Genomic DNA, 14,359 nt, shown 5'->3' with positions numbered 1-14,359 from the left:
GAAATACAAAACCAAAAGATAAAAAATTAAAAAGATGTTCTCAATCTGATTGTTGGAAAGCCACAGTAAAAAGTAATATATTAAGTCCAGATTTAAATGAGCTAAGAGTTTCAGCCATCCTCGGGCATTCAGGAAGCTTGTCCCACAGGTGAGGAGCATAGAAACTAAAAGACATTTCAGCTTTCCTGGGTTTGATCCTGGGAACACTAAGTAAACCTGTCCATTCAATATAAAATCACTCCCTCTATTGGATGCATAGCAACATTGCAAGAACACAGATGAACGTCAAGCAATCCAACTTTATAAGAACATTACGACACATGAGGAAAGAATGTGTCACAATTACCTCATGCAGTAATAGACTACCTTGCTTAGCCTGCTGTCACTGCCACCCAGCCCCAGATAAGCAGCAGAAAAATGGATGGATGGATGAAATTTACCTCTTTTCACACAGCTTTAGCAAGATGTTTTGGCTTCCGGAATTCAAGTCAAATTCAATTCAACTCACTGCTACTTTTTGTGGGGGTTTTTTCTGACTTAAGAGTCAGGAGAAATGCTTCTCTTCTTGCTTTGGTAACATATTTGTAAATGAAACTCGCAATCAAATGAAGCGGAACACAAGGCCTTATTTAGTAGAGTTGCTTAAAATCTTAAAAATGCACACTATCTTAAGAGCATGTGGCAGTCATCAAGCTGAGAGTGAAGTGCAATGTTGTGAAGTTAAGACAAACTTCTCAATCTGAGAAACAGTCACACTAAAATGGTTAGGGTTAATATTAGTGACAATAGCTACATGTTTTAACAGAGATTTAACCCAGGGCTAGTAGAAGGGCCGAATGAATCATCCAGTTGATATGGGCTTGGGTTAACCCTGGGTTAACAATGTGTGTGTGAAAAGGTGTTTGGCTATCTCAGGGTGAGCTATTAGCCCAGGGCTAAGGATGTTGCTGGGCTGAACCCACCAGCACTGTGGCCTTTATACAACTCAGCTATGTCAAGAATACCAGGCTGTGCAGCTGGATACTTTAACACATTCTATTAATACACATGTACTGTAAAACATCATTGGTATCCATAGGGGTTCATCATAGGTTGCATTTTAGACAGAGCCTTGGTTCCACATTGAGGTTAAACCCAAATACACTATACACTATACACTGCTGTCTGGAACAGGAGTCCTTGTTAGAGACAATGTATAGTTAAAGGTTAAAGTCAATGGGAATGTGTTTGCCTCATCCAACAGGCCTCATCAGTTCTACTGACTGTTGGGAGTCAAAGGCTTCTGTGTGAAGGACTTTAACGAAAGAGTTGATGAGTGTGTAAATTACACAGGAATTAATGTCAGGATGACATTGTACATGGACAGTACAAAACACATGTTACAAAAATATACAGAATTTAAACACAGATCACACTTTTTCTTTTTTTTTTTTTTACTCTGGAGAAATGGACGAGAAAGAAACACACATAACTACAATTCTCAGGACATACTATCACACTGTCATAAACGTCAGCTCACACAAAGGACTGTCAATTATGTAAAATGAATCAGAAGTGTGACAGAAGTATACAGACTGTACTCACATAGGGGTCATTGAGAACTGAATTGCTGTTGAGTTACATGTCTGATATGACTGCCATATAGAGCACAGTTTGGCACACAGTCATTTCTGTATTGAATTTCGTTCTCCCCTGTATGCACCTGTTCCTCATTCCTATCCAGAGGGATCAGTCAGGATCCTGTCTTCTACCCGTGGACCTGACACACTGAGGTCAATGTAAACAAGCAAACACGAACCAGTGCTTCAGCAGCAATCATGGGAAATCATGTTGAAGTCAGTGATATACAATCATTCCTCTGATCTCTCAATATAGTATAAATGTCAAATGTATCCACGGTTGCCACTTCTGATAAAATTCTCATCTAACATTTTAAGCAATGATGTTAAACAAACTGTTGAAAATAATGAGAGCAACTGTCACATTTTGTCTGACTTGCACAATACAACATGACCTATGAGTACAAAAATAAAATAACAAATAGAGACTTACAGAAACAGCCTCTCAGGAGTAGAACATGGAAATGGTACATGGTCGTAGCCCAGCTAACCTGGCAACTGCCAGAAACTCTAAAATAGCGAGGGACTATCATCACCTTATCTAAAGAAAAAAATAATTTATTTGATGCTGTTTTTAGAGACAGGCTATCACTTCAAGTATAACTGTCCATTTTTTTGAGAAAGGTCCCCGTGAATTTTGATTTGTGCTGTTGGCTCTGTTATATCGACAGAGTAATGAGCGTATCTGACTATGTATAAGTGATGGTTATTTTGTAGAAATTTACTTTTGCTGAATTTTACATACTAAATGAGCCTGTATAACATCTGGATATTATTTAAATAGCAGCTATTAAGTAATAATTGTCATATTTGTGTCCCTGTTGTTTAATTTGCTGTTGCATTAAACAAGCAACTTGGCCACATTGTCATGGCCACACAAAGGGCACACCCAGCCATTTAAGGTCCTTAGTCCCATTCACCAAGACATGTGTAGCTTTCCTGTAAAAATCTAATTTTTACAGGCTAATTCTTCAGTAGCCATTGAAAGCTTGCCAAAAAAAAAAAAAAAAAAAAAAAATACAGGCACGATACAGTGCATCAATATTGTGTTTTTCTGAATTGGATCTCCTGCCTTCTCATCACAAATGTTTTCACACTGATAAACACTCTCAAGGACTTGTATATAGTTTGCCTGCATGTACTTTTTCCTCACACTGTAGGTCAGTTACAGAGTCATACAGAAATCTGAACCAAACTCTGAGCTCTGACATATGTACTTGTTAAAAGCTTGTATTGTTAACACTCAGTTCACTGTCTGGTTTCAACCTCAGGTCATCTGTGGTGAGCACAACCACAGAAACCCTTTCATTCAAATAAAGAAGCTTTTCCTTGTGCATCAAGCTCAAGATCTAACTCAAACCCTCTGAAGCACGCAGGTCAGCTGAATGGCAGAAGTGGAAATCCATCGATCCTGCTTTGTCTTTCAAATTTTCTGTAGAGCCCCGAGAATACACAGGACCATTGCTGTGACCAGCAAGACTCCAGCGATTAGTCCGATCCGAATCCAAGGGAGAGTGTCCCACTGCAGAGATGTCTCTTCCATGCCTTCAGAGAGGGATGGTGAAGGATGGAGGCAGATGGAGGGAGTAAGAGGTTAAAAGACTCATGGGAAATAAAGGCACTTGTTAAAACTATTTCTACAATTTTATCACACTTGACATGAATCTGAAGAGTTGGAACTATTTTCCTTCATGTCCAGCTTTGAAACATACAGCTGCTCACCTTCATCTGGGAATGACGTCACCGCCTCCTTGAAGGCTTCTATTGGCTGTGACTCTGTCATTACCATAAAAAGGAAATAAGCAAAGAAGATGAAATGACATGTGAGGTCACAGATATGGTGGCCACAAAAGCTCAAAGCGCTGGACCAGAACTTCAATAATTTGAGAATGCAGAATTTAGAAAAACACTGCAAATACAGAAAACTGTCATGCTCTTGTGTCCTGTTGTCAATTTTATTTCATGCTTACCTCTGTTCTAAGTGTTCTGTTTCACTCTATGTTGGTTCATCTGTTTTCATCCATGTGTCTCCTGTGCTCCTGTGCCTGTTCTCCTCATGTGCCCCGTGTTCCTGGTTGTTTGTCATGTTTTCTGATTTGTCCCTAGTTTTTGTAACCAGCCTTTTTTTTTACTTAGATTTTGAATTTTGGATCTTACCTTTGCCAAGGCCCAACAGTCGCCTTTAATTCAATCAGCATAAGCCAAAAATCAAACCTGATGCCTTCTCTACATACACCAGTGGTGACTTGAATTTCCCGGTGGCTTAAATAAATGCTAAAGTAACCACTAGTTAGCTATTTTCCTTCATGTCCAGCTTTGAAACATACAACTGCTCACCTTCATCTGGGAATGATGTCACCACCTCCTCGAAGGCTTCCATTGGCTGTGACTCTGTCATTACTATAAGAAAGTAAATAAAAACGAACATGAAATGACTTGTGAGGTTATAGGTATGATGGCCATGAAAGCTCAAAGTGCTGAAACAGAACTTCAATAATTTGAGAATGCAGCGTTTAGAAAAACACTGCAAATAAAAATTGTTGTTTGCTAAATATGTGCATACATTTTAAAAATGTACAAAGTTATATGTAACTATTTATTTTTAAATGCAGGCAATGCTCATTCAGCAGTCTCCTCATTGTTTTGACTCATTAAACAAAAAAACGACTCCACTACACACTAAACACACTACACCAAACACTACATAACACACTAACTATACACTCCAAACACGCTAAATGTCATAAATCTCTCAGCTCTCAATATCGCTGTCTATACACCGACCGTCGTTGCCTGTCATTCATCTACCTCCGTCCCTCCCACAACTTCCTGTTCCTCAACAACCAAAATTGCTGCTTGGACACTTTCGTGACAAAAGCCCGTTTTTACCGTTTCTTCTGCACCAGACACAAAGCAAACGTGACGGCAATGTTCGCGAAAAAGCGTGGCGGACATTATTTTCCATTAGTCAGGTTTTGGACGTGCCAGTGCGTCCGATCCGTCGCCTAGGGAGGTGGGCCGTGTAGCTAGCGGCTAGCGACTAGCCGCTAGCTACACACGAACATCCACAGATTCCGATTCCACTTTGTTGTCCGCGCGTCTCCGGATCTCCTCAGACCCGAACAGACTCGTCCGGACTCGTTTAGTCTCATTAATCCACAACAGTCAGTTTAGATGCAACGAACAGAACGGGACCGAACCGCCGGCAAAATCCCGGTCCAGCTCGCGCCGGTGGACAATGCTCGCAAATTTTTAAAGCATTTATGAAATAATTTATTAACGGTATCATTGCAGTCCAAACAAATGCGAAGTCGCACACCCTTGAAACACACAGCAGCCATGTTGTAAGTCTCAGGTCAGTCTGATCCTGAGATCAGAGATATTTAAGGAACACACACACGGACAGACAGACAGACAGACAGAGATTCCGTGCTTTTATAGAGAGATTTTACAGTCTATACACTGGGTCTGCTAGTGTACTTGTAAACTGGATCTTTTACCTAGTTCTTTTTCATTTCCCATTTCCCAAAACTCACCTTTTATTGGTTGTGTTGGATCTTCCAGGTGAACAGGTATAGGATCAAGTGGAAATTCAGTAGTCTCATCAGGAGGGAAAACTGTATGAAGAAGTGACCAAATGCTAATTGACACCAAATGATTCATTCACTGGCATAAAAAAATCAAACTTGATGCCTGCTCTGCCTAAACCTGAGGTGACTTGAATTTCCCGGTGGCTTAAATTGCTGCTAAAGTAACCACTAACAGGGACTGACTGCAACTATCTCCTGGTGAACACGGCTGGTGTTGGGACAGAATGCAAACGCCGATATCAGCTGCAGCTAGTTTGACGACAAGGAATCAACCAACAAGGTGGTTTTAGGAGTTTAGCTTCTGTTAGAACATTTTAGCTGTCTCGCTTAATCATGCAGCTTAGGTTAGCGGTCCTATTTGCTGACTATTGGATGCTGTGCTAGGTCCCAATCAGGTTGTGTTCAGCATGCCCTCTTATCACTTAAACAGCATTGAGCTCCCAGAGTGTATCTTTAAAGCTGCACTAATCAATAATTGTGTGTGTGTTTGTGTGTGTGTGTGTGTGTCTGAAAAGTTTTTTTGTTTTTTTTTATAGTATTTCACAGTCTATACACTGGGTCTGCTACTGTACTCATAAACTGGATCTTTTACCTAGTTCTCTTTTATTGCCCATTTCCCAAGACTCACCTTTTATTGGTTGTGTTGAATCTTCCAGGTGAACAGGTATAGGATCAAGTGGACTTTCAGCACTTGTCGCATCAGGAGGGAAAACTGTATGAAGAAGTGACCAAAATGCAAAATTAACAGCACATGATTCATTCAATATAACATGCACTGTGGTATAAAACAGAACAACAAGTGTGTCATCTTTTGGATACATAACAGTTAGGTGTACAGTTAACTGCAAGGTGGTGAGTCCGCACAATTATCTGTGAGTGATCAGATTAGAACTTTGTGTCTGGACAACATAGGCCTGGGCGATATTGCTGAAATGTCTATCACAATAGTGAAGTTTCATATCAGTCGATCTTGACAACTTTTGATAATTCTTAAAAGCCTGTCCTCTTTCTAAAGTTTTACAGACCAACAACTTTTTCGGGACACACAGGTTATAATTATGTTACCACAACGATGGAAAACACACAAATAAAATTACATAAATAAGTAGAAATATGTCATACCAGCAAACTGATGTGTCCTTCTTTTTCATAGTTTCCTCTCTATAGCACTCATTTTCTCACTCTAGTGTTAATGGGTTGCACTGTACTCGTGTTTTTCTCGTGGTTGGTTTGTAAAGACAACAGCCAGCGGTGGAGCTGATGTGAGTCATAGCTGCCCCTGTAAAAACCCTAACCCCTTTGGCTGTCTTAACTGCAGTGTCTCTTGGCTTGCAGGTAGAGCAAACAGGCCGTGGGGGCGAGGTAGCAGACCTGCAGGCCGGTGGCAGTGGCAGCGATGGCTCTATCTAATGAGCCCTGAGACACTGTGACAGTGAGAGTGCCTCTGCAGGACAGGTGACCAGAGCTACTGCATATTTTAATACTTTACAGGTGCAGTGATGGTCTTTTGAGAACTGCAGTGGGATCCATAATGACGCCTCACTCCAGGCAACTATTTTCTTGTTGCCATCAATGACGTGTCTATTCCCAATACATATTGCGATTGCTTTATTATCCAGGCCTAAGACAACATGAACCTATCTGCATGGGTTGCTGTGCTAAGGACATAGGCGTCGGTAATTACGTACGCTGGTGACACGGCTTTCCAACAGCATGAGAAACGGACATCCATCATCTCGCCTTAAAACAATCACGCTGCAGAGTCTCAGAGAAGATGATTCATCTCAGCCTGACCTTTCTCTGCTAGGAGCAAAAGGACTCTGCACTTCTGTCACCCTGGATTTGACATTGTGTGTTGCAAATCCGATGCGAGCAGCCAGAACATCTGGACTGAGGCTATAGAAGCTCACATAAGCTTTCCACCCAAACAACCAGCTGATGGTGCAACATTTTCTCATAAACAATAAGTCCACTGATGAAAATATATGAAGAAGTATAAGAATGAAGATTACCGTTATCTGTATGATTTGTATCCAGCACAGTCAATGTAATACTCTCTGGAATTCCAGGTCTCGGATCGTCAGAATATCTGGAAAATATAATTGATAATGGTTAGTACCTATTACAAGTAGTAGCAGCAGAAAGCCCATTTAATCATTGCATTCTGGGTAATTTTCTGTGTGTGCTCACATAATAAGAAAATCAGTGGCGTGCACAGGTAGACACTAGGTGGTGCTAAAGCACCTGCCCTTTGCCCTCTGGACCAAGCAAGTGCGCTTTTGAAAGTTCGTTTTTTTTTTTGTGGCCCATGCTGACATGACCATCTATAAATGCTCGTCGATTAAAAGCGTGTGATGATAATGCCCCAATTAATATTCCCTCCACCCCCCACCGCACCCGCACACACCTCTGTCAACGTGAACGCGCGTTGTAGCAGCAGACAGTGCGCAGCTGCAGCCCAAACACACCTCCTCCCCTGCACACCAGCCAGGTAACACATACATGAATCGAGTCGAGTGTGTTGTTTGCCCCCTAAGCCTCAGTTGCCAAGCTATAACTTGCATTTATTTGTCTCTGTTGTGAAGTAGCCTGTCTCAACGCCACACAGCTGGTCATAATTTAGCCGACTGCTCAACTGCTTAACAAGCTAGACGCTACCCAAAATCAATAATAGATATGACGTGATGATGACCACCGGTAGAGTTTGTCATTGGTATCTTACAGCATGTGAATCTATCAGTATACTTACTTAAGATGAATATTTAGTAGGCCATTATGTAGGTTTACATTAGGCTACATAATTAACACTTGCAGGAATTTATTTGCTATATGGCAAACAGGCAATTCCCAATTGCCTGCAGAAAAAGTAGCCCTGTGCCTTGTTGAAATATAACCAAACAGTCTTATTCATATTGTTGGTCTCTTTTTATTTACCTATTGCAGCATAATGCCTAGAAAGGAGAGGATAAGAAAGGAAAAAGAAAGGGATCTACAGCAGGCTGCCCAGGGGAGCAGCTCTCTGCTCTCCTGGATAAAAGCATCCACCAGCAGCACGGAGGATGCTGCTTTAGAGAGTGGTAACGCTCACTCTTCACTCCTCACTTCAAAATGACACTTAGTACACTTCTTTTGTTCTGACAGGGGAAAAAGAGTACACTAATCTATCATTGTAGCTTGTAACTTGCTTAAAACCTCTCCATGTGCGTTCATTCCAAAGAAATAAAACAATAGTGATTGACTGATCAGTGCTATAGTGTGAAACTGTACCAGTTCAAAGGTCAAGTAATTTTATTAAGATATTGACATAAATAAATATGCAATTACATTCAACATGTGCCTGTAATGTTTATTTATTTTCTAAATCTCACACTGCTATAATAAGGCAGCCGTCAGTTCTACATGCCGCATAAAGTGCCCTTATTTTTCACTGAGCACCTGCCCCCCAAAATGTCTGTGCACGCCACTGAAGAAAATATCTCATTCTTTCTATAATTATAATGAAAATAAAGTCCACTTGACCATAATGACAACAGGACAGATGTAGAAAGGTCCCACATTTTAAATGATGGTTTCCCTGTTTAAGAAATTGTCTCTATTTTATCAAGAATTACAAGCTGCCAGGTTAAGAACAAAAACTACAGCAATAGCTTTAATGATAATGATGTGAGCATCCACAATGATGAACGATAACATTCTGTAAGGCTCTAGCTGTGACAGCAGCTCAGAAAGATGCATATTGATGACCTGTTCCTGCTGTATGTTACACAGAGAAACAAAAAAAAAAAGCCCTGTGTTAGGTAAGCCTGTATTTAACAGATGTGTTGTTGGACTACCAATTTTTGGTATGAAAGTGACATTCTACAAAAACATTTAATTTCATTATCATTATTAAGGTTCCAGAGTTGTAACTCATAATTACTATTGTCTAATGATGCAAAAACTAAAAAGTTTTAATCAATCAAACTTTTTGCAGTTGAAGACTGTGAAGACTGATAGTCCATGAGTTTAGTGACAACATAAAAAAACATTTAATTCTGTAGCTAGAACTTACCTGGCTTTATACAGACATCGGTATTCTCCATTGTCACTCATTAATGTTTGGCCCATAAAAAGACTACATTTTTCTTTAGCATCACATAAGATAATAAGCCGATATAAATCGTCAGGATGAAACACTGTATCATCAGTGCCCGGATCCTGTAAGTGAAAAGAGATGATCAGATTAACGGACAAGATTTTTGACGAGCCAACAACACTATACAGTACTATATTGAAAGAAGACTTTTAATATATGTTCAAAGTGAAAATACAAAAATAACTGCGTTAATGTATCCCTGTGGGAAATATATTTTTCCTTTCACATGTGTAAAGTCATAAAAACTGTGAGAATCTGATGTCTGATATTCTGTATGTACTCATACTGTGTGTAGTCTATATTCTATAGACTTAGAATTTTATGACTGCCACACTACAGACAGATTCAGACTGAGATAGATTGCAAGTGTACATGCACAGTGGCATTAGAATAAGGATCAGCATTTTGAAGTCTATTTTCATGTAACTGGATGAAGCTGTTTTTACATGTCTGTAGAATCATACAATCACAGAATTATCATACAAGTAATCTTTTTTTATAAGACAAAAGATACAATATACTGAAAATGTGAGTGCATCTACAGAATGCTGTAGTATACAGTACCTTGATTTGTCCTGAGATTATAGTGTTGCCGTCCTTAGTCCACCAGACTTGCAGCTCATTCTGCGCCTCGCTTCTGGAAATCTCAGTGTAGCATGTTAGAATCACCTCGTCACCCACAGGCACCACGAGGGAGCGCTCTACTTGGGGTGCTTGGGGGGGGCAAGAAAGAGAAGAAGACTCAAGAAAGGAGAAAAAGAGATTAAGTTGGTCTTCTTTATTTTCTGATGGGCCTAAAATACAATGTAAGAATCTGTACCAGTCCTGTCTCTGGTGAGACACTGGTTGTCAAAGTCACTTAGTCAACCTGTCAACTATTGAACCTTCAGATGTGGTTGCCAGCTCTGTATTATCATTCTTGACTTGTTCTGCCACTTTTTGTGTGAACAATTGAATGAAAAGAGAGACAGTCTGAAAGGGTTGACTTCTTATCCTCATTGGAAAAATGCGTTGGCATCGCAGAAGAACTAGTTTATTTGAAGTATGCTGAACCCTTAAGTCAGGGCATGGATGAAAAGAACTGTAGATTCTGTGACCGTGAGGGGCCACAACTTCAAATCGCCTAAATCAGTAACAAAGGGATCGGTAAGTAAAACAGCTGAAATGTCATCTATTTTGCATGGCACAAATAAATGAGGATCCATCTGATTCCCAAATGGTTTTCTAGCATCAGTTGACAATTGAATAAACCAAAAAGATTTCTGAGAAAAGATAACATCATCAGGTATCACAAGAAGATAGAAAACCAAGCAGCATCCTGAAGCCAATGCAGAAGTGCCAAACAAGTGCAGTTGCTCCAAAATGTCACGGTGGCTCTTTTTTCTCTATTTTAAGTGTTTATGAAACAGTCTTGTGATTCCTCTGATGATTATAAATGACCTCTAACAGTAAACGAGACCATCATTAAAAAGACTGCTATTTTTATTCGGTTACCTGTGCTCAGGTCCGATCACATATATGACATATAAAATCACAACGCCATCGTGATCCATCTTGCGGTCTCTCTGTCAGGCACTTCCAAAACAAATGCAAAGATCTTTACAAAAGCAGGCGCTGGTGTTGTACTGCTTTTTTCAAAAGGGGCAGCTAGAATCAACAAAAACAGAAAGTTCCTCGTAGCCACTTTGAGAAAATGTTCAAAAACATGTTCACATCCAACCAGGCTTACTTTCACAGTGCACTCGAAAGATTAAGCGCTCTACTCCAGCTATACACAATTAAAGCCTCAGACTTAAAATCTAGCTAAAATCAGAACATTTATTTCTAATCTAGTCTTTTTGTAACTACCAAACAGAGTCGTAGCAAACAGTTAAGTGTGTATTTAGTCTTACAAATGACATCACCTGACATCACCTTCCTCTGCTTCCCACTCACCCGTCACTGTAAGCCATACCGTTGATAGGGTTTTTCTTCCTTCCAGAATGCATTCATACATTTCTGAGTCACTGAACATCGTGCTCTTGAGAACCACGGACCAGTCTCCTTCCCTGACCTTCTCTTCTGAGGGCAACTCGATTCGACCCTGGAAGGAATCATGGCACTGTAAGGCACATCCACATCCACATCCACCTCCGCCTCTTATTGCTAATGTCCGATGTAATATATGTTGTATTATTTGTTTGTAGTGTCCTTGGTTAAATGTAGCTACGGTATGTGAAACTGTGTACATCGTTGGATGCAAGACACATGTCAGAAGAAAATTCTGACTGTGAAGTGAAATCAATATCAGGTCTCAATTTTTCCATCTTGTTTGGGAAGGTTTGGGGTTAGAGTAGGAGCAGGTTAAAGTGTAGCTCAAACAAGATTTAAAAGGTAAATAATCCACACCCCACTACAGCAAAGTAAACTTGATTAAATTACTGTAGATTTTATACTGTAAATCAAAGACAAAAAGTACTAACCATAAATTTGTCCCCCTCTCTTAGTTCTCCTCCTCGCAAAATTGCCACATCCTCCCCCATGGCCTCCCACTGGACAGTCCCTTTCTCCTCAAGGTAGGCTGAGCCATTACAGGGCAAGATGGCTGCTTCCCCAAACTCCACCTGAAGGCTTGATATCTCCACCACATGAATGGCTGGAGGAGGAGAAGTGTAATGTAAACATGTGTAAGCAATACAAGACAGAAAAATAATGCAGAGAAATTAGTGAAGTTAAAGGAGCAGGGGGCTGAGAAAAGTGAGGATACTAGTGTTGCACCTTTTAGTGAAATATGGATACTTTTTCAATATTTTTTTGTTAGAAGTGGTTCAGTACTACAATTTCTCAACATTTGGTACTTGTAGGTCAGATGTGCCTCTGATGATTTAAGAGGATAGGGGATTGTCTAATTATCCACTAGGTGGAGGTACTAGCCAGATAAGTACCTGGTATCTCTACCTCTACCCTTGACAAAACATGGTATCATATGTAAGGTATCATTAGGACAGCATATCAATGTCAGGCCTATCTTGTATTATAAACATAATGATACACAGATTAGAAAATGTGAGTTCCAAAACAACACATGTATGAGTGTTCAGTTATTTGGAGGACTCTTTTTAGCACTTTCTAATATATACATATGCATACCACAAGCATGGAGCTACACTATTGCTTCACTTTAATACTGTAGTAAAGTAGTAAAAGCTCACAACCCCATGTAGCCAGTTAGCCAGCTAGGTAGGTAGCATGTGCTGCCCATGTAGGCTAAGATAACATCCTTGGTGCAGCATATTTGACAAATAAAAGTAGGTGCAGCAGCTAGATACTCGATTCAGAATTACTCTTGTATTGTTCCAGCAACAGGTGCTAAGTAGCTAAATCTAGTAGCATTTGTTGAGCTGGCTTGCTTTAGAGACAGGGACAATGTGACTGGCTGAAAAGTGAGAGGGCAGGAACAATAGTGACATTATGAAATGAAAACAGACTTTTATAATTAGTGAAGACTTCTATGGAATGAGAATAAAGTTAGTTTTTCCTCATTTTTCAAATCAAATTATATATATATATATATATATATATATATGAGAGAGAGAGAGAGAGAAAGAGTGACAGATCACTTTGCGTTCTCTTCCATGGAGCTCCACAGATGTGAAGGATACAGTTGACTAGACTCAGTACTCGGTTACATGAGAGTCATGGAGATGTGTGAGAGATAATCTCTAAACTCATTTGAAATTCCACTTTACTTGAGGCAATTTCACAAAAATTAGAATAAAAGGTGGGTTCTGTTGAGGATAATCTGAAGTTAAAACCTTACTATCTAGTTTCATCAAATCATATAGTAAAATATCCCCTGGGCAGAATGTATATGAAACATGAGTCACCATTGCAGAGCCCTCCGAACTGAAGACACAGCACCATCACCAAAATACACAGAGGAAACATACTGTCCTTTCCTCTTCCTCGGTGCTGAAACAGAAAAGCCTCATTAGAACGATTACAATTCCTTATAATAATCACCAATCAATGGGATTCCTAGTAAAGGTTATCAACAAGTCCATTTTGCTCTATTTCCAAAGGTAAACCAAAGTCAGGAGAGCGGCACATATAAAGCATTTTTTTTAAAGTTACACAAGTTCCGACGCTGCTCCTTTGGAGGTCCAGGATTGTTGACAAATCAACATTGAAGTCTGGCATCTTTCATGCGCCATAAAAGGCAGAAAATATAAATACAGGCAGATCTTACCAAAGAGTGTACCGAGATGAAGGAATCTCCTAAGGCGGGAGGTTTCAGCGGTGATGTGCCGCAGCTCTGACTGTTTTAGATGACCATATGTATCTCCTCTTAGCTCTCCCGTTTCAACCCGGGCTCAAATCTCAACAGCTCCAAGTGGCACCTTCAGGTTCTGTGGGAAATATCACAGTTACAGTCTTTTGCAGGGAGCAGCCTATGTGACTACCAGAAACAGACTCCCACAGACACATGACAGGAACACGAGAACAAATCCAAGTTTCTCGTTGCCTGTTTTAGTTTTTAAATTCATTTTCTTAACCTGAACGTACAAACACAACTCTACAACACAATTAATTTTGTGGTTTAAAATAACAAAGAGGCAGCCTGTGACATACAGTGTTACTCATATAGGCCCTCAAAAGCTTGTTTGCCTCTTGCCACAGGTTAAATTTAACATACAGCAACATACTTGCCTTCACAGCCAAACTCAGAGGACATAAGATCACACAAGACCTTCACATTGTGCTTAGTTGGCAGCCTGCACCAAGAGGCACATGGCAGAATTGTCACTTATAATGTGAAGCTTTTGGGGTGCAGCTTTAGAGAAATGTGGCTATACAGTGTTGCAAAATGACAACTGTTTAGTTTTGATCACATCTGAAACAAATATAATTTTCATCTAAATGTGTTATTTGTGTTTTTTTTAGTTTGTGTTTTTTTCATTATGTTGTGGTCTAATTAACAAGCAAATGAATTAAAATAATATAAAACTCAAACTCAGTGAAATAATCTTTTTTTC

The 14,359-nt window shown here is 39.8% G+C and overlaps 1 protein-coding gene across 2 annotated transcripts; it reads right to left on the bottom strand.

The window, feature by feature from the left end:
* Positions 1 to 2,639: 2,639 nt before the first annotated feature.
* On the bottom strand, positions 2,640 to 13,717 carry LOC115576868 (uncharacterized). 2 transcript variants are annotated; one of them, XM_030409472.1, is made up of 12 exons: positions 13,573 to 13,716; positions 13,211 to 13,295; positions 11,807 to 11,979; positions 11,280 to 11,427; positions 9,909 to 10,057; positions 9,261 to 9,406; positions 7,222 to 7,298; positions 5,838 to 5,921; positions 5,156 to 5,236; positions 3,957 to 4,019; positions 3,342 to 3,395; positions 2,640 to 3,164 (listed from the first exon to the last, which is right to left on the bottom strand). In XM_030409472.1, exons 2-12 carry the CDS (start codon positions 13,269 to 13,271, stop codon positions 3,043 to 3,045), a joined length of 1,158 nt encoding a protein of 385 aa, XP_030265332.1. In that variant the 5' UTR covers positions 13,272 to 13,295; positions 13,573 to 13,716; the 3' UTR covers positions 2,640 to 3,042. The 2 variants fall into 2 exon arrangements, with proteins under 2 accessions (XP_030265332.1, XP_030265333.1); XM_030409473.1 differs by lacking the exon at positions 5,156 to 5,236 and having other exon boundaries at positions 13,573 to 13,717.
* Between the last annotated feature and the right edge of the window lie 642 nt (positions 13,718 to 14,359).

This window comes from Sparus aurata, chromosome 24 (genome assembly GCF_900880675.1).
Source record: "Sparus aurata chromosome 24, fSpaAur1.1, whole genome shotgun sequence".
NCBI classification, from domain to species: Eukaryota; Metazoa; Chordata; class Actinopteri; order Spariformes; family Sparidae; genus Sparus; species Sparus aurata.
The sequence above is the reverse complement of the archived record's forward strand: the minus strand, read 5'-3'. Positions and strand labels throughout refer to the sequence as shown.

Coding starts and splice junctions, on each gene's coding strand:
- LOC115576868 (XM_030409472.1), bottom strand. CDS start 13,271: ATGTTTCCTCTGTGTATTTTGGTGATGGTGCTGTGTCTTCAGTTCGGA. Junction 11,980..13,210: donor GTTCGGAGGGCTCTGCAATG/GTGACTCATGTT, acceptor CTCCTCCTCCAG/CCATTCATGTGGTGGAGATA. Junction 7,299..9,260: donor CGATGTCTGTATAAAGCCAG/GTAAGTTCTAGC, acceptor TATATTTTCCAG/ATATTCTGACGATCCGAGAC.